The following is an 18,645-nucleotide window of genomic DNA, read 5'->3' as shown; positions in this document are numbered from 1 at the left end:
CAAATAGAAGTGGCTGAGATGCCAATCACAAATATGAAAGGGTGTGGCTTCAACTTAGAAACCTTCATATATATATATATTTTTGCTACACTAATGACTTGTGTTCATTTTCTATAGTATAAGTAAATATACCAAAACTGGTTTACAGTGAGGAATTAACATTGTAATTTACAATGTTTCTTTAGAGTTATGGAATTAACTAGTCATTGTGAAGTGCAAGTGTCTGTTCTTGGGGAACTTTATTTTAGGTGTATGTGTACAAAGTGAAAACATCCAATGACTGGGGTAGGCTGATTTATAAATATATATATATATATATATATATATATATATATATATATATATATATATATTCACTTAAAAAACCATAGGTTTCACACATGTTATAGTTAGCTGGACATTTCACTCGTAAAAAACCAATGAAATTCCCCAGTTATAGTTAGTTCAGATAACTTTAACTCGCGCTCCCGCAATCCACTGCTCATGACGTCACATATTACATCACTCATGACATGGTCAGTGGCATCACTCATGACATCACTGATGACATCATCCTTGTGATAGAGTGGCGGTCGCGCGAGTTATAGTTATCTGAACTAACTATAACGGGGGAATTTCATTGGTTTTTTACGAGTGAAATGTCCAGCTAACTATAACATGTGTGAAACCTATGGTTTTTTTAAGTGAATTTGCAAGGTTTTTTAAATGCTAATTCCTAACTATAACATGTGTGAAACCTATGGTTTTTTTAAGTGAATTTGTAAGGTTTTTTAAATGCTAAGTTATGTATGTATTATTATATTTTTTATATATTTATTTTTCAATAAACTACCTATGTATATAGTTATAGATTGACTGTATCCTGTAATATGGAATGGCTCGTTTAAAATGTTTTTTTTTTTAAAGGTTTTTCACCGTGCGCGCACCGTGCGCACACCGTGCGCGCACCCCGCGAATTTTTGAAAAAAAATAAAATGTTTTTTTCACCCTTCGGGGTCCTTCAGAGACCCCCTGACAAAGGCTAGGGGGTCAGGAACTCTCTACCCTGCCCCCTTTTCACGTTCTCCACCTTTCTTTTTCACTGTCACACACCAAACACACAAAATGGCGGCCGACACTTCCTGATTTCGACCGATTCGAATGTTGACTGACATGTAACCACCAATCAGAATTGCGCTCGCGCACGTTAGGGTGCGCGCACGGTGCGCGCCTATAGATATTTATGTACTTTTAACTGCAATTTTCTCAGGAACTACTGAACAGATTGACTCCATATATGCAAAAGGCACATCCCTGACCTGAGGACTACCTCTTTGCCAAATTTCAAGTAATTCTGTTCAGCCGTTCGGGCTGTACCTTCGACTAAAGGTCCTATGGGAAAATGCATGGGGAAAACGCGTTTTGGGACCCCCCTTTTTTCTCAGCCCCCGCTTGACGAATCACCCCGAGACTTTCAGAGTAGGAGCTGAGCGGAGCGCCCCATTAGTTTTGAAAATTTCGCGAGGATTCGTCAACCGGCGCCAAAGTTATTCAAAATAGAATTTTCAGATTTCCTATGGAAACATGGTCCTAACTATAACTATCTACTGGCGACCGCCAGTAGATAATATATGTGTATATATATATTATCTACTGGCGACCGCCAGTAGATAATATATGTGTATATATATATATATATATATCAACAACCAAAGATGCCTGGTGTGGAGGAAGTCCACAACAGGTACGTTTGTGCCACAAAATCGTTTTTTGGAGGGAACAGCTAGAATTCAAGTTCACAAGCACAAGAGTAATGTCCAAGCCGCCTGACGCGTTTTGTGTCTATCCACTTCTTCAGAGGCGATGGGTTAATAAAATGCGAGGCATGGCATTTTCAGGCACTTAAATACGGACTTCGTACTTCGCCTCTGTGGGCGTGGCCACACACCGTGGCATGAGGGTACTTGCAGTGCCATATTCCTTCTACAGTGAGCTGTCGTTGCCCCACATTCACAGTGTTAATAATAAAACCACAGTGGGTGGTGCTGCAGAGCTCACTTCCTCGCTGACACACAGTATCTCCAAACAAAAGGCACCCGTCCCTTCAACAGCGTCGTCGATTGGCATCGCTGCAGGGGTGCTGTGAGGCACCGGGGCTCCCTCCGCGGCTCAGGCGGGGCCGCTTAACACCAACAACCAAAGATGCCTGGTATGGAGGAAGTCCACAACAGGTACGTTTCTGCCACAAAATCTTTATTTGGAGGGAACAGCTAGGATTCAAGTTCACAAGCACAAGAGTAATGTCGAAGCCGCCTGACGTGTTTCGTGTCTATCCACTTCTTCAGAGGCGATGGGTTAATAAAATGCGAGGCACGGCATTTTCAGGCACTTAAATACTGACTTCGTACTTCGCCTCCGTGGGCGTGGCCACACACCGTGGCATGATGGTACTTGCAGTGCCATATTCCTCCTACAGTGAGCTGTCGTTGCCCCACACAACTTGAATCCTAGCTGTTCCCTCCAAATAAAGATTTTGTGGCAAAAACGTACCTGTTGTGGACTTCCTCCATACCAGGCATCTTTGGTTGTTGATGTTAAGTGGCCCCGCCTGAGCCGCGGAGGGAGCCCCGGTGACTCACAGTACCTCTGCAGCGACACCAATCAACGCTGCTGTTGAAGGGACGGGTGCCTTTTGTTTGGAGATACTGTGTGTCAGTGAGGAAGCGAGCTCTGCGGCACCACCCACTGTGGTTTTATTAACATTGTGAATGTGGGGCAACGACAGCTCACTGTAGAAGGAATATGGCACTGCAAGTACCACACGCCCACGGAGGCGAAGTACAAAGTCAGTGTTTAAGTGCCTGAAAATGCCATGCCTCGCATCTTATTAGCAGATCGCCTCTGAAGAAGTGGATAGACACGAAACGCGTCAGGCGGCCTGGACATTACTCTTGTGCTTTTGAACGTGAATCCTAGCTGTTCCCTCCAATAAAGATTTTGTGGCAGAAACGTACCTGTTGTGGACTTCCTCCATACCAGGCATCTTTGGTTGTTGATATATATATATATAAATATATATATATATATATATATATATATATATATATATATATATTTTAGATGATTTTTTTTTTTAAAACATGACACTGGTAAGACAGCTGACAAACTGGATTTTGAACGCCTAACAGAGGCATTAAGCACACAAACCAAACCTTGACACACACCATAGATATTTTAGCTGGAGAGAAAATACATTATAGAATATTTGCAATTACCATTTGATGGAGCTGTTGGCTGAGTGCAGAGAGAAACTGGCACTGAAACTTCCAACATGTTCCTTGACACTGCTGTATTTGTTGCCTTGCTTGGTGGTAGAGCTGCTGGACAGAGTAGCATTTGCACTGCTGGCTTCTTTATCTGAAGAGTCTCAATAAAGGGTGTTATTGCAGTCTGTTGAGTGACTGTAGCAGTCGTAGCCAAAGGAGCAACTGACACTTGTGAATTGGTTGACTGTGTTTTCATTGCGGGATGCCTTTGTGATTCCACAGGAGGATAAAAGTCAACAACACGAGCAGCAGGCAGTTGTACTTCTGGTGTGTTTCTATATAGAGACCCAATAATAGGTGTAGTCATTTGTTCTTGGGTAAATGTAGCAGTGCATGCAGGAGATAGGCCCACTGGCACAGATAATTTGGTTGGTGTTACTGTTTGGGTAGGGAAGTTGTGTGCTTGCAGAGCCACCGGTGGCACCTGTACCACTGGATTGCCTGTTGGTGGAACCATTTTAAGGGGTGTGGTTGCTGGTTTCTGGATCAATGCAGCTTTTGACATTGCAGGTGGGCCAACTGGTATGTGTGAGATTATTGGTGGTGCAGTCCTGGTGGGATTTATGTGCGCCGATCCAGGTGGCATAGTAAGAGAACTATGGCCTACTGGCACGTGTACAGTTGCATTTTGTGCCTGAGAAAACCTGTTGGTGGGTCCTGTTTTTGAAAATAGGGCAGACCGAGCATTCAATGGATGTAGCTGATGAAATGGATGCTCCCACGGTGGCAACCTTGGATTACATGACCTTTGTGAAGACATGTTAAGGTCTGTCATAGAGGATGAATGATCTGGAAAATAAATAAATAAAAATTCAAATTTAAATAAACACATTTTCTTTGTTAATTGATTTTACCTGAGCAGTTTACACTCCTGGCTTTCTGTTTACACTCACCTGCCTATGCATTGAGAAACAGCAAGGGGAACTTGAACTTACTCAGAATTCTTAGATTTTTGACACAGAGATGTGCAAGACATTGCTGAGACTAAATTGTGAGAGTAGAAGGTTCCCTAAGCCACTAGTAGCTGACCAAGCATCCTACCTAGATACTGAGTTAGAAATGTCCACTCTGTCATGAGAACTCATCACAAGACACAGCAGTTATCTATTCTGGGGCTCTGGTTCAGAGTGATGACACAATTTTGACCTCTACCCCTTGATGGCCAACAGGCATTTGGCAGCTCTACATGAACCAAATTTGTATCCATTAAATTCTATATCGATGCAAGCCCTCTACTGCCATACTATTTGATTAACAACCTCAATGTGTCAGCCATGCATTACAATTTTTAGAAATATTTTTCCGTAAGACAAACGTCACTACTGTCGTCACACCAAATCGGTCACTGTCCTGTGGTTTATGTGAAGTTGAATGAGTGGAGAAAGAATGTTTTGATATTTGCGATGCTTCGATTTGTGCACGTTTGGCTTTAAAGGTCTAACTGGGCTGAAATAGCATTACTGGCAGTTATTAGTGGAATATTGTTGATTCATGGTAAAGGGGGCTGTTGGGAGAAGGTCTTTTCGGTCCTTTGCCCGGCTTTGAACACTTTCACTCCAAATTTCTAAAAAATGGTTGGGATCAATGGCTGGGGTTTCAGGTTCCGCACTCTTTGAGGTGACAGAAACCTTAGAGTAACCCCTGCATAATCTTATGTTACAATCATACAAAGGACAGTTCCAGAACTCACTTAAGAACTCATGGATCCTGACATGCTTCACACCAGCGTGCTGCTGGCCACCAAGGCTATGGCAGACACAGAGCTCTGTTGTGTTCTTTACTTAGCTATATTCTTTTGTTTTGCTTCTGTTCTGTGGAGCGTGCCCTTTCAGTGATGTAACACTGATGACACTTGGAACTTCGAAGCGTCATCAGTGATCAGTTGGGCTGCTCTTTCTTTCCGTGCAGTTGTGCGGAGCTGTGTTGGCCTTATTACCTGGAACTTTAATAAAGAACTCCGTATCTGCAAAGACTCCTGGATTACTTTCATCATAACAAGCTCCCTCACTGCCTGAGGTGATCTGGTGCTTCCATGCTCACTGTGACCTGGGTGGTTGTCTCGCAGGCTGTGGATAGTGTGAACAGTGCCAGAGGGGTTTCAGAATGCTGCATGGAATGCTGAATGGATCTTTCTTGACCCACATTCCAAGACAGTGGACAATCCATTAAAAGTTAATCAGAGTATCCCAATCTAAGATGAGCTTTTTTCTGTTATGGTAGTTCCTTTTTCAAGCATATATAAGGCAGTACTTGGAAAGACAAGACGCACCTCAATGCATCTCATTTCTTGATTTTGCATCACGCTCAATGCACACTGCTATTCTTCTTTGTCTTTGATTTTTCCATCTATCAGACTGTATCATCTTTTGTGAATCATTTCCTTGGCTCTTTTTCAATCTTCTGTTTGAATCTGCTCACCTCTTTTCTCCTTCCTGATGTTGAGAGCTATTTGGTGCCTTGCTGTGATCATCAACACTAACTTCATCTTCATTCTAGAACTGCAAAGATTGCCAAAGGATGTTTTTACTTTGGCAGGCTTTTTCTCTTAGTTGTGATTGTCTTAAGGACACACTTATTAACTTTAACTTATAATATTCTGTGCAGGTGGCACCATGGCACTGGGTCACACTTTGCTCTGGCAATCTAGGAGAGCACTCAACAGACCTTCTCAGCAAACCGACCATGGAGGCTCTCAAGATTCTTCTGCTTCCCTAGGTCTGTGCACACCACACGTGTACCTACTTGGTGATCTCCTTAGAACTGCAAACTTTGAGTGAAATATAAATGCGAACAATAGGAATAGTATATTGGATCGTTTGAAGATCGTAAACAGATTTTAAAGCATCAAGTGTGTATCTCCTCTCCTCTCCACCTATATGATCATAAGTCTCATCATGTCTATTTGCACATAACATGCAAATGTTTTGCTCAGGAAGGGCATGTTTAGATTATTTAGTGGGATTCTTCATTAGACTGAGTTTAGGGTTCCTTGTCGCAGTCCTCACCCTTGAGATGAAGCCACAGATAAGAGTTTAATGTCCCCCTTTCTTTTGTACCTACCTTCAGGGAGTAACTTCCTGCCTGACCTGGTCATTTCCTGAAATCCCAAGCTGACAGGGGAGCAACACTGAGGGAGGGCAGAAACTGAGGACTGGGATGAGAAAATATAGATTAAAGCAATGAGGCTCACCGGTAAGTAATCTAAACATTACCACCTCATCTGGCTTCCTCGTTCCATTTCTTACCAATGAGGATATATCAACCAATAAGTCATTGCGATTCAAAGAGAATATCCAGACTACAGGACTCTGAAACACAGTGAACTTTATTCAACATAAAACAAATGCAATCCTAAATTGGTCTCCCACAGTTATTATATATTGATTACCAAATTTGACGTGCTACACATTTCATACAGATTTTTACCCCTCATTTCTGCCCATGAGGCTGTCAAATTTCTGGTAGATTGGCACTCACTATATCCAAGAAGTGGTATTTCAGGAGACACATATGCAGAAGAAATAACTAATTTCAACCAGTAGATAAAGGTAGAAATAGAAGGTTTACCTCCTTCTATGAAGCACCAAATTTGACAAACAGGTCAGTACTGCAAAATAACAGAAAACTGAGGTATGTTTCGGATATAAAGATAAGGGACTGTGAACATTAGATAGTGTGACAAGGAATCCTCTTTGGATACAGAATTCAGACATAAAACAGGTGACACAAATTCCTGCAACTAATTTAGAAGACACTTTCAACTGAAAATAATAACCAGGCCTTAATCTCACCTTGTAACGAAAAAACACAATGGCATGATTCATGACAAAAAGCTATCCCAACTCTCCCTCTTTATGGGCAGAAGCAATGTCAACCAGGGAAAGAACTTTTCCGATAGGAGAGCTAAAGAGATGCAATGTAAAGGCTCAAGAGGAGTTGCAATCAAGCTCCATAAAACCAAGGGAGTGTCCTAAGAGTAAATAGCAGAATTAATTACAGGCATGCTGTAGAAAAAAACTGCAGAACAGACCAGACGCCACAAGTGTTAAAATGGAAAGACCAGATCACAGAGAAAGAAAATACAAAATAGCTGCCCAGGGTATTCCAATAGTGAATGCCGCAAAATTGAGATGAAGTTCACCCTTCAGAAAATTTTGAATTTTTACTGGATGTCAATCTCTTGGATATAGACCTTTGGATAAACATCAACATCACAAAGGATAAGAATTGCAAAGTGTTACATAAAACTGTAAAGTAGACAGCCTAAAGTAGTACGACCTCTCAGGAACATCCTAAGAGCTAAGAGCTCTAGGCCAATCCACTAAACCCCTAATTGAAGATGAGGCAGATTCTGGATGTACACATGAGGAAAGTATAGAATGAAGGGAAATGCTGGTTACACCCAAGGAGGAATTACTACTTGGTCCAACAGAAATGGAAACCAAAGCCTCCTCTCTGTCTAAAAGAACCTTCTGCAAAACGTGCCATAGAAGAGGAATTGGAGGGAATGCCTACACATGCCCCTGTGGACGAAACAGAGACAATGCATCCTCTCCCCATGCCTTGGGACAGGACCTTGCAAAACAAAACAGAGAACATCTTCTTTTGGGGCAAAGAGATCTAGGACCGAAGTGGGTCCTGTTGAACTTCAAGTCATGTGAAGTAGAAGGTGTGACTTCTTTGACTTGCTTAAAAATCCCAAATTCTGTCTCACATCCTATGATGGCATCTTCCTGAGCTTTGGAAAAAGAAGAAACAGAAATCAACAAATCTTTCAAGTATGGAAAAAGTCTGACACCTTTGGAATGCAAAAAAAGCGATCAAATAAGGCAAAACCTTTTTTGAAATGATGAGGAGCTAAAGTCAAAACAAAATACATTACCAGAAATTGATAGAGCGCTTCTCCCACGGTGAACCATAAGCTCAAGTACAAATCTTTTAAATCAAAAATACAAAGAAATCCTCAAACTGGAACAGAGGCAGAATGGACTACAATGTTGCCAGTTTGAAAGATCTGTGTTGTCATTACCTGAATGGAATAGATTCCATTTTCCACCTCTCTTCTTAGTACTGTTGTATTATAACTGCAAATTAATAAAGACTGAACACTTTGCTACAGCACTTGCATTTTTGGAGGGCAATGAGGTATTGGAGGTGATTGAAAACAGTCTTGATTTGAAACTGTTTTGAATGACGAAGAATCGCCCCGTTCTACTGTTTGAAGATTCCTCCACTGGTTTAGAAATAGGTACAACCTTCCTCCTACTTTCTGTATTTGAGTCCCCGGTTGGTCATGCTTTTGGAGGATCAGAGGGTGGGAGATGGAAACAGGGGCTGAATATGTCAGAGTACAAGGCCTCCAGGCCACAGGGGGTCCCATGTAAAGAACGTCAAGCCAGTTGCTGATCATTCCTTCCAAAACTGAGGGAACTGGGAAACTACTGAATCCTAAAAGTGCTCTGACAGAAGGGCAAGATAGTCTTACGAACCTTATCTGACTTTTTGTATTAAGATTTCTTGGACGATGGATGCTGTTGTACTGTGACCTGTATGTTATGTTTGTATCTGGTTGTATAAACTTGAAATGCTAACAAAAAAAAAAAAAAAGATTTCAAATTCAGGCGTAAACAGCATCTGACCCAAGGAAGGCAGGTGAAGTACTAGCTGGGCTGGGCTGGGCTGGGCTGAGTTAAATAACATGTTTTACCTTTCCCTATACTTTACCATATGGAGACTCCACAGTCGGGGTGGGGATCTCCCTCCGGCAGATGATAGAACATTTTTAAACTTTTTAAAAACTTTATAATACATTAGTAAACATATTTTAATGTTAAATGGGAGGTGTTCCATAAATGGTATGACCAGGGACAGAATAGGCAACAAGAGTCTGCCAAGAGAGGGCTGAAGGACATAAATAAGGAAATAGAAAATGAGGTTAAGAGACATAGAAAAAGTCAACAATATTAAATGCCATAACCAAATTACATCTGTATCCAGTTAACCTTCCTGACCCCTCTGTAGACGGAGATGAAATTGGCCACTCTTCAACAGGTTTCTTCTTCCTAACCAAGAATGAAGATGGAGAGGAAGCCAAAGAAGCCTCAGGCAGAAGAAAGAGGGGAAGGCAGTGGGACTATTTCTTTTGGCACCAAAATACCATTTGCGTCAAGTGTGGAAGATCGGGTCATTAGAAGAATGAATCTAGGACTTAGTCTGGCAAGCCGAGAACGAATATCTTTGATCAAAATGTGTTGCGCACAGGACAACAACAACGGATATTCCCTGCACCTCTCCCTAAATAGATATTTATCAGCCCAGGGCTTGTACTTTTTAGGGGTATTTGAGAGTCGAATACTGCTTCCGGGGGTCGATGTTTCTAATGGGTCAGGGAAGACCCTACGTAAAAGAAATGGTAGGATGCAATCTGATATCCTTCTTGATAGATACTGGAGTGACTGCTTTGACGATAAGACTGTCAGATGTCCCTGATCTATGACTCTCGGGTAAACAAATAACAAATTGAAACAGCCAGAATAACAAATTAGAGCATGACACAACACATCTCAGCTATTGTACCCTTCTCAAAAAGCTCAATTTCTGGCACTCACACTTTTCCTTTGAGCTTAAACTACCATTAATTTGTTGGGGAGAGATATACGGTATAAAAACAAGCGCATTATCTTTTGTCCCCCACAGGGGGTGTTTTTAGAAGCACTGGAATGCTGGCCAATGTTTGATGCTTAATCTGCATTGCCATCTTCGAAAGCATCTTCGCTCTTAACCCTTTCCAAAAAGGCAAAAATATTTCACAAAACATCTTGGATCAGGTGCCACTTGCTGTATGGAAAACTCATCAAAATGAGGCTGGAATATTGCTGGAAGTAACACCAGTAAGATGCAGGTAAAAAATGGACTTGCCTCTATTTTTCAAAGGCACTAAAAATAAATCTTTCATCGCTCACCCTACTGGCCAGGTCAGCCCTGGGCAGTATGTGGATGACTCACTGCTCACTTTTCCTTCTTACAAAGCATGCTGTACTGATACTATTGGCGTAGTATGCCTTTATACCATTATCATCCCATGGCTATAAGGTATCTACGACCAAGGTCCAATGCTGCAATGAAAGGGTGTCCTATTTGGGTCATAATAATTTACAGGGATCCCCTCACATTACGATTGATCGCATAACTACAGATTCTGCAACCCAGGACCCAGTTTGAGATGCAAGCCTTTTTGGGGGTAAGGGAATACTGCAGAGAGTGGAATCATTATTTCACCCTCATTGTGAAACCTTTTCAGACATTGACACAAAAGGATTTAACAGATCTTGTGCCTTGGAATACTAACTGCGAAGAGGCTTTCATCAAGTTAAATCATACCTAGTGTGCGACACCAACCCTCGGTATGACCGACTACACTAAGGATTTCTTTCTTTTTTGTCATAAAAAGGAAGGCTGTGCCCTGACAGTCTTGACACAGAAACACACGGGGCTACATTGGCCAGTGGCATATTTTTTTAATTTCCTTAGATACTGTAGTGGTAGCCTTTCACCAACGCCTGTGGGCTGAATAGTTGATGTTATGTCTGTTGAAAAATCTCACAATATTGTCATGGGTACGCCCATCCCAGTATTGGTCCTCATGCTGTGGCCGCATTGTTATTGAAACGCAAAAAATAACATCTCACAAATGCCATTCTGACTAAATATGAGTTAATATTGTTGTCGGCACCCAACATAACTTTGGTACATTCTCCCGCTTCAAACACTTATTTTCATTCCTCCCTGTTTGAAGGATGGATCTTGATGACACTGATCATGACTGCTTATTGATTATTGAGCAATGTACTAACCCAAGGCTTGATCTTATAGATGTATCTTTGCCTAGTGCAGAAATAATATTGTTTGTTGTTCGATCCTACATGCGAAACAACATAGGATTTCTGGTAGACTCTTATGCTATATGCACCTCTCACAGAGTTTAAAGCTTCTATACAACCTCACATTTACTCTGCATAAGTGGCTGAATTTATAGCTTCGATAACAGGTGTTCCATAATTGCAGAAACAATTGCACTTACACTGATCCCTCAATATCCCTTTGGGGTGGTTCATGAATTTAGCCAGTGCTTTTTATTCAACATTGTGCAGTATCTTCACAACATTTTACTGTCTTGTACACAGAACTTTGTATCAGTGGAAGGATGTTAACTCCCTAAGAACTTCCTTTCTTCTCCACCCATTCGTCTTTCAGTCTGGAGCCTCTGCTGTAGAGGGAATACCATGCCCATTGGTACGGTGCATCGGCTCATATCCCACTAGGGTCTGTTCACAATATGAGTTCCAATTATGCTAGATATTCTCCTAATCCCTGGAGCAGCCAATTACTCTGTACATTACTTTTTCTACGAGCGTGCACTAGTCCATACCATGTTTCCAAGCATCCAGATCCAGCAATATTCTAGCCCCCCACGTCTTGGCAATATTCCTTTATGCTACAGTCAGACCCAAAGTGGTCACACTTCCTGATATTTAGGGGCTTCCACCTTTCCCCACACATTCAGTACATACCTTATTGATGAGTCAGTACCATCACCTTGCCCACCCCCTGCAGTCCACGAGCTTTGTCTAGAAAACTAGTATAGCACAGGACAAGTCCATAAAATGTGTAAGAAGGAGTCTTCCTGCCCACAGCCCTGAAGACATGGACTGGAAGTGGCTCTTTGCATTTTCAATGGGATCGATGTAGAAAAGTACGATTGATGTAGTACGCATAGCTGAACCATCCGGAACCCTGATTTTGTGGCAACTTCTCTTGGGGCGCCAAGGGCCTCCTCCCACTCTCCATCCTGAAAACCCGTCACATCCTCCTCCCATCACTCCTTTAGCTGTTGGAGTTTAGCCAGTTTTAGTCCCAAAGACCCAAATGGAGTGCTGACAAGCAAAATGGCTGAGGTTTGTACACAAACTAGGTTGAAATATCTTGATTCCCCCCCACTGGCTCTAATGAGTATGCAAACCACTCCCAACAGGAAACAAACTAAGTCCCCCATGAAATCTTATTGGGACGATGATACATGAACCAGGAAAACAAGGTATCCCACAGTACAGCCAACTGTGGATGTAATATTTAACTATTGTAAAACCTGATTAAAACATTCTAGGCTGTTCACTCCCAGATGGCTGCTGCACATCCCTCTCCACCCCCAGAACTTGCCAGGAGCTACAACCAGGAGACTGGGTCCTACATTAAGGTGCATCAGTGGAAAGCAGCCCAACAACCAATGTGGAAAGGTCCATACTAGGTACTGTTGACAACTTGGGAGAGGAGTTGGCCTTATGGATAGGGCGGTCAACCTCGAATCTGGGGAACTGGGTTCGAGTCTCGGCAATGACGCTGAACATCCTGTGATTCTGGGAAAATCACTTGATCTCCCTGTGCCTAACAAAAATGAATGTGTCCTCATGTAACGCAACTGGTGCTATGTAAAGCGCTCTGATACCCGATACCTTCGGGTCAAGTTTGGACTATATAAAATTGTAAAATAAAAAAATAAATAAAAAGAGTACAACAGTCTGCTGCAAGAACTATCATTCCTGGGCGCATGCCACCCACTGCAAGAGAGGAACAGTACCCGAAGGATGGCAGTGGACCCTAGTACCTCTCCAGTCTCCTCACCATACAATCTAATGAGAAGAAGAAGAATAGTGGTAGGTGGGTGCAGTAAAGATGGTAATAGCGTATGGTACAGGAGTAAAGTGAAGTACTGGAACAGCTTCCTCTACAGAGGCCAAAGAAGATGTCACCTAGAGTAATGGGAGAACAAGCATGCCCAGCTTTTACAATGACAGTGACAATAATCAGGTTAATATTTGACAGGATTCTAGCTCCTCTACTATACTCTGATGACCAAACTGAAAAAGTAAATGTTGAAGTACAGGCATGGAAGGATGATTATAACTTTGCTTTGCACAAGGAGCATTTTACTAAGGAATTTGTGGCACACCAAAATGCTGAATATCAGCATAATGTATATGCACAGATGGTGGATGCTTGCTGCTCTAAATGAAATATAATCATTGCTGGAATTGTACTCATCTGCTAGCAAAGAGCCAGCATAGTACCTTCAATTATCACTTGCTTTTGTCAATGAACTTATGGATTTAGGAGGATGATCGGGTGTAACGGCCAGAGGTGCTGACTTTGGATCTGGAGAACCATGTTCTAGTCTCACCGTCAGCTCAACATTCTGTGTTTCTGGGTAAATTCTCCCTGTGCCTACAAACAAATGCATGTGTCCTTGAGTAATGTAACGGATACTCCTGTATAGAGATCAAATAACTTTGGCTCAAGTTTGTGCTATATAAAACTGCAAAAAATAAAATGTCATGTCTACATTGAATTTTTATTATACGCTTATGTTACATAGGAGCTTTTCTTGCCCCGGCCCCCTTCCCTAACAGTGGTTGCCAAACCTTTCCTGTTTCAGAAAAAGCATTGTGTCTGCAATGGATGTAAAGGACATGTATAGATGAGGAACCCAACATCATCCATTATTCATCTGCACGGGAAGTGACATTACTGGATTTGCATTCATATATCTGCACACTAAGTGACATCACTGGAATTTCCATGATCTATCTACACAGGAAGTGACCAATGGATTTAGCATCATCCATTTGCACAGTAAGTTGCATCATTGGATTTCTGTTTAATACAGATAGGTAGCTGTGACAATAACAATGAAAGCTGTCGCACAGTACTCAAGTAGTCAGGGTAGAAAGTCTACAGAAAGAATAATTGCTCAAAGACTGGTGCTACCACAGTATACAGCCGTGCTACCTGTAAGGGCTGATGGTGTTACTTCAAAGAATCACAAACCACTAAATCATAAAACAATATACCGGAGCACTCTAACAATTTGAGGAGAAATAACCAGTAAAGTCCGTCCATAAGTCCAAGGTCATGTGATATATTTTGATTGTCTTTATTGTGTTTACACGCTTCCCACCAAGTACATGATCATCAACCGACACGTGTTTCGTCCCCAGAGGGACTTTTTCAAGGCATGTGACTACAAACTGCATTTCTTATTCCTCTAACAATAATACATGAGGTAAGACAATATAGGTGCAAGAGTACAAGTCTCTTCTAGGTGATCTCTCCTGTACCTATTTGACTGTTTAAATCTTCCTAATAACAAATATAGTTGGTATCATCTATTTCTCATCAATATTTTCAAGCTCACAATGAAGTGGTGTTGGGGGCCCATATTTCATTTTGCGAAGGACAGGACAGGGCTTATAAGGGCTCTCTACACCATGTTGCCCATGACTGAATAGCAACACCACTTAATGTTTTACACATGACATGTTCTATGACATAATTTATGACATCACTGATGGCATCTCAAATAACATTATTGATGACATCACTGATGACATCATCCGATGAGTGTGTTTTATAGTGGCGGGTAAATATCATATTTCCTTTCTACCTAATTCTGTACAGCCTGTGTCTAGCTAATTATTATAACTGTTTACAAAATGCATGTGCTACTAATGCATCATAGCGATGTAGAGGTATTCAACACATTATAAATCTTTGTATTGAAGAGTAACTCTGTTTGCAGGTGAAAGTTGACAACTTGTGTTCATTATGTTCCATACACGTTTTTTGGTACTGCAGAAAAAGTTTCCAGCAGGGCAAAGATTCTACATACTACCTACTAAGTATTGTAAGCAGCCTTGAGTTCTTCGACAGAATCGTCTCAGCATGAACATTTCTACTTAACATAGAAGACTTTGTGCACCAGGTACTAATCTATGTGCATGTGCTTGTTTTGCTTCAGAAGATGGGCTATCTGTAAAGATTTCACCACAGTATGAAGACTGCAGGTGGTATGAGCTTTACCACCATCCTACCTAGGTTATTTTAAATGAATAGGCACTCGGTTTTGACACATTTTGCATAGAGTGCACTCTGTGCTTACTAGATACTTTTTAATATTCTGCTGTGTATTTCTCATGAGAGTTTCACTGTCTGCAAATAGTGTGCTGAAGAGTAAAATCTCTCCATAAAGTAAAGAATGTTACCAATACCCACTTTCTACTCATATCCACTACATTTCCCAATGTAGGTTCAGTGACTGTCAGGGGTTTGATACAGGTAAGGACTGTCCATTGAATGGGATTAGTTATGTAACAGGGCTTGAACATCTGGAGGAACTTGGTTTTCCCTGAACAGTTGTATACAGATTGAACACCATGTGCAGGATAGGTTACGCTTTTGTCACGTGTTTTCTAAATAGGCTGCAAATGTTTTGTTATTCAGCTTTTCTACTGGAATTTCATCTCACCACTTCGTACAAGGCCAAACAACATTGTGCCCTGTTTTTCTCTGTGGTCGGACACCAATACTTAGACATAATAGAGAAATCCAGCTGCTGTTTTCGAACAGGGCAATTCTTATCATGCAAGCCGAGGCTTGTCGTTCTGAAAATAGAGAGAGGAGCAAGGCTTGCAGAGAAAAGGTCCAGAGACAAAAGAGCTGCACGTCTGAGATGTATACCAGCTGATTATGACCGTCAGATATGGGTTACGGCACTAATCCCAGAGATCTCTAATATAACACTGTATTTTCATAGTAAGGGTAGGCTTAGGCACATTTGTCAGTCGCTATGAGAGGGCTTTCCATTGTGTACAGTCTATTGATCATGCTAATCACATTGCTGTCTTGCATATGTTTTCTAATTGCAGCACAGTTGCTTCATGATAGAACACAATAGTTTCAGTAAATATTGCAAGCTTTCTTTGTGTGTCTTTTCTGTTTATTGTGGCATGTATGAGTGAGAGAAAATGAAATGTGATGATCTGCTACCACTATCCCTGAGAGGGTGCAGTGTGTTGTGTTCTGGGAAGCTAACTTACCTGTTAGTCTGGAAGGCTATGAGGGCATGTAAAGCACTAGGAGTTAGGCTGGATTGGGCCCATAGGTACTGATGTGGTATGGTGATTAAGTCCCTACATACAGTACTGTTTCTAAACAGGATCCCTGCAACACTTTCATTGTGGTTAATAGTCAACATGAACTCGGCTACCCATGAAGCGTATGGTATAGAGTTAATGTTGAAACTAACACAAGCTTGCTTTACCTATGGTGGTTGTATGTATGATAGCAGTAAAGATGCTTCATATTCTTCGGAGCTATTTTGGGCTTACTTTCATAGATGTAATGGTATACCAGTTTATAGAGCAACGTGCACAAAAGAAGCTTGGATGATGCCATCAGTGATGTCATCATTGATGTCACAAATTATGTCATAGAACATGTCATGATTGATGCCATATGTGAGTTCATAAGCAGTGCATTGTGAGGATGTAAGTTATAGTTAACTCAGGTAACTAAAACTGCTGAATGTTTATGCTTTTGTGCATGTGAAATCTGTACCCAACTATAACGTCCCTTTAACCTTTGGTTTTTTTCAATGACTTGCTAAGGTTTTTACAATGTTATTTCCTTACTATAAGGCCCCTGTAACCTTTGTTTATTTCAGTAATATATATATATTTATATACACATATATATATATATATATATGTATATATATATATACATATATATATATATATATCTGTGGGGAGTCCGCTGGAGCCGCGGGGGCCCTGGGCTCCCTCTGCAGCCCCCAACATAGGGCATGTGGATGCCTCGTGTGGGCACCTCTGGCCCCGGTGATGTCATGTGAGATGTTATCAGTGATGTCATAAAGGATGTAATAGAACCTTTGGTTTGGTTAAAGTAACATTATAGATCAAAGTGATAAAAAGATCTGTTTTTGTTTAATAAAAAAATCTTATAAATTCATCAGTTATAGTTAGCAGAGCTAACTATAACTTTCACCCCCGCCATGCACTGCTTATGACTTCACATTTTACTTTACTCATGACTTGTTCTATTACATCCTTTACGAAGTTAGATACCCCGGTGCCCAACTGGGGAACCCACATGCTATATTTTGGGGGCCGCAGGGGAAGCTCAGGGCCCCGCAACCTCAACGGGTACCCCACATGGTGCAGGAGCTGGCATTGCTCCCACCAGGAAGGAGTAGCTACTTATGCAACTCCCTCCAGGAGGAAGCAATGGGTGTTCTGTTTAAACAGAACACCAGTCTCCTTCCAGTTGGCGGGAGCATTTTTAAAGCTCCCGCTAGCTGGGATACACTTTGTGTTTGTTCCCATGTGGCGGGAGATTTGAAAATGCTCCCACCAGCTGGGAACAAACATGTTTTCCTGCCAGCGCTAGTGCAGCAGGGACACTACTGTGATCCAGGGGTGGGCTCCCCAAGATATAGTCCCTGGGGATGGGGTCCCTGGGGCCAATAAAGGCTCAGGAAAGGGGGCTTCACGGACTCCTCCCTTTTGTTTAAAGAGACAGCCCTGTGAGATGTGGTCCCCTGGGACTTTTTAACTCTTGTTGGGGCGGGGGTACGGCCACTCTCGCCTTTATTTCTGAGCATTGACTAAGGGGGTAGGGTTCCCGGGGCCTCCTTAGGTTTGGGAAGGGGGACCACGCATCCCCTTAATTTATACATTGGCTCCCAAGGGATGGGGTCCCTGGGGCTGAAAACAGCTCGGGGAAGGGGCTACGTGTCCCCTTTCCCTTAATTTATACATTGGGCCCCAGGGGGTGGGGCCTTCACAAACAGGGCTGCATACCCCCTCTAGTTAGTTTAGAGCCAGAGCAGGGAAGGCAGGATGCCTGATGACTTCAAAGGGAAACCTCAAGAAGTTTCTCTCTTTAAAGGCACACCTGGGTATAAATAGTGGACCTCAGACACCAACTCTTCAGTACACTTCTGGACCTGTGTATACACTGCCAGGAAAAAGGACTGCCACTCTGCTGGACTGCTGCCCTGCTGGAATACTGCCTTGCTGTGCTGATCTTCTGACTGCTGCTCATTTGCCTGGGTGCGAAGGACTGGGCCTGCATCTCCTGAACCTAGAACCCCAGAGTGACTCCATAGACTAGTTGGCTGGCCTTCTGACTTGAGCCTCAGAGACAAAAGGCTCCAACAACCTTGGCCCAGCACCTGGATTCTGCCATCTGTGAGTCTACCCAACCAAGGGATAGCCCCCCAGTCCTGGACCCTCGAAAGTGACCCTAAGGTGCTCTACTAGTCTCTGTGGATCCATTGGAACCGGGTCATCTCCTCGGCTGAGCGGGTCAAACGTTTTCAGAACCAACGCATTTCTGCTGCTGAGTGGATCAGACCTGCCGCAAAGACCCACATCGCATTGCAGCCTCATAGCTCGCCGGAACTGACATATCGCACCGACTCCGG

General features: G+C 42.3%; 1 protein-coding gene across 1 annotated transcript in view; it reads right to left on the bottom strand.

Moving 5' to 3' along the window:
* The window catches only part of LOC146854284 (protein mono-ADP-ribosyltransferase PARP12-like), a 245,160-nt gene that overhangs the window by 96,362 nt on the left and 130,153 nt on the right, over positions 1–18,645 (bottom strand). The window contains exon 6 of the mRNA XM_085652065.1: positions 3,255–4,094. Within this exon, the coding sequence (XP_085508191.1) occupies positions 3,255–4,094 (840 nt within the window). The remainder of the gene's footprint in view (positions 1–3,254; positions 4,095–18,645) is intronic.

This window comes from Triturus cristatus, chromosome 4_1, assembly GCF_964204655.1.
Source record: "Triturus cristatus chromosome 4_1, aTriCri1.1, whole genome shotgun sequence".
Classification (NCBI taxonomy): Eukaryota; Metazoa; Chordata; class Amphibia; order Caudata; family Salamandridae; genus Triturus; species Triturus cristatus.
This window is presented reverse-complemented; position numbering and strand designations above follow the sequence as displayed.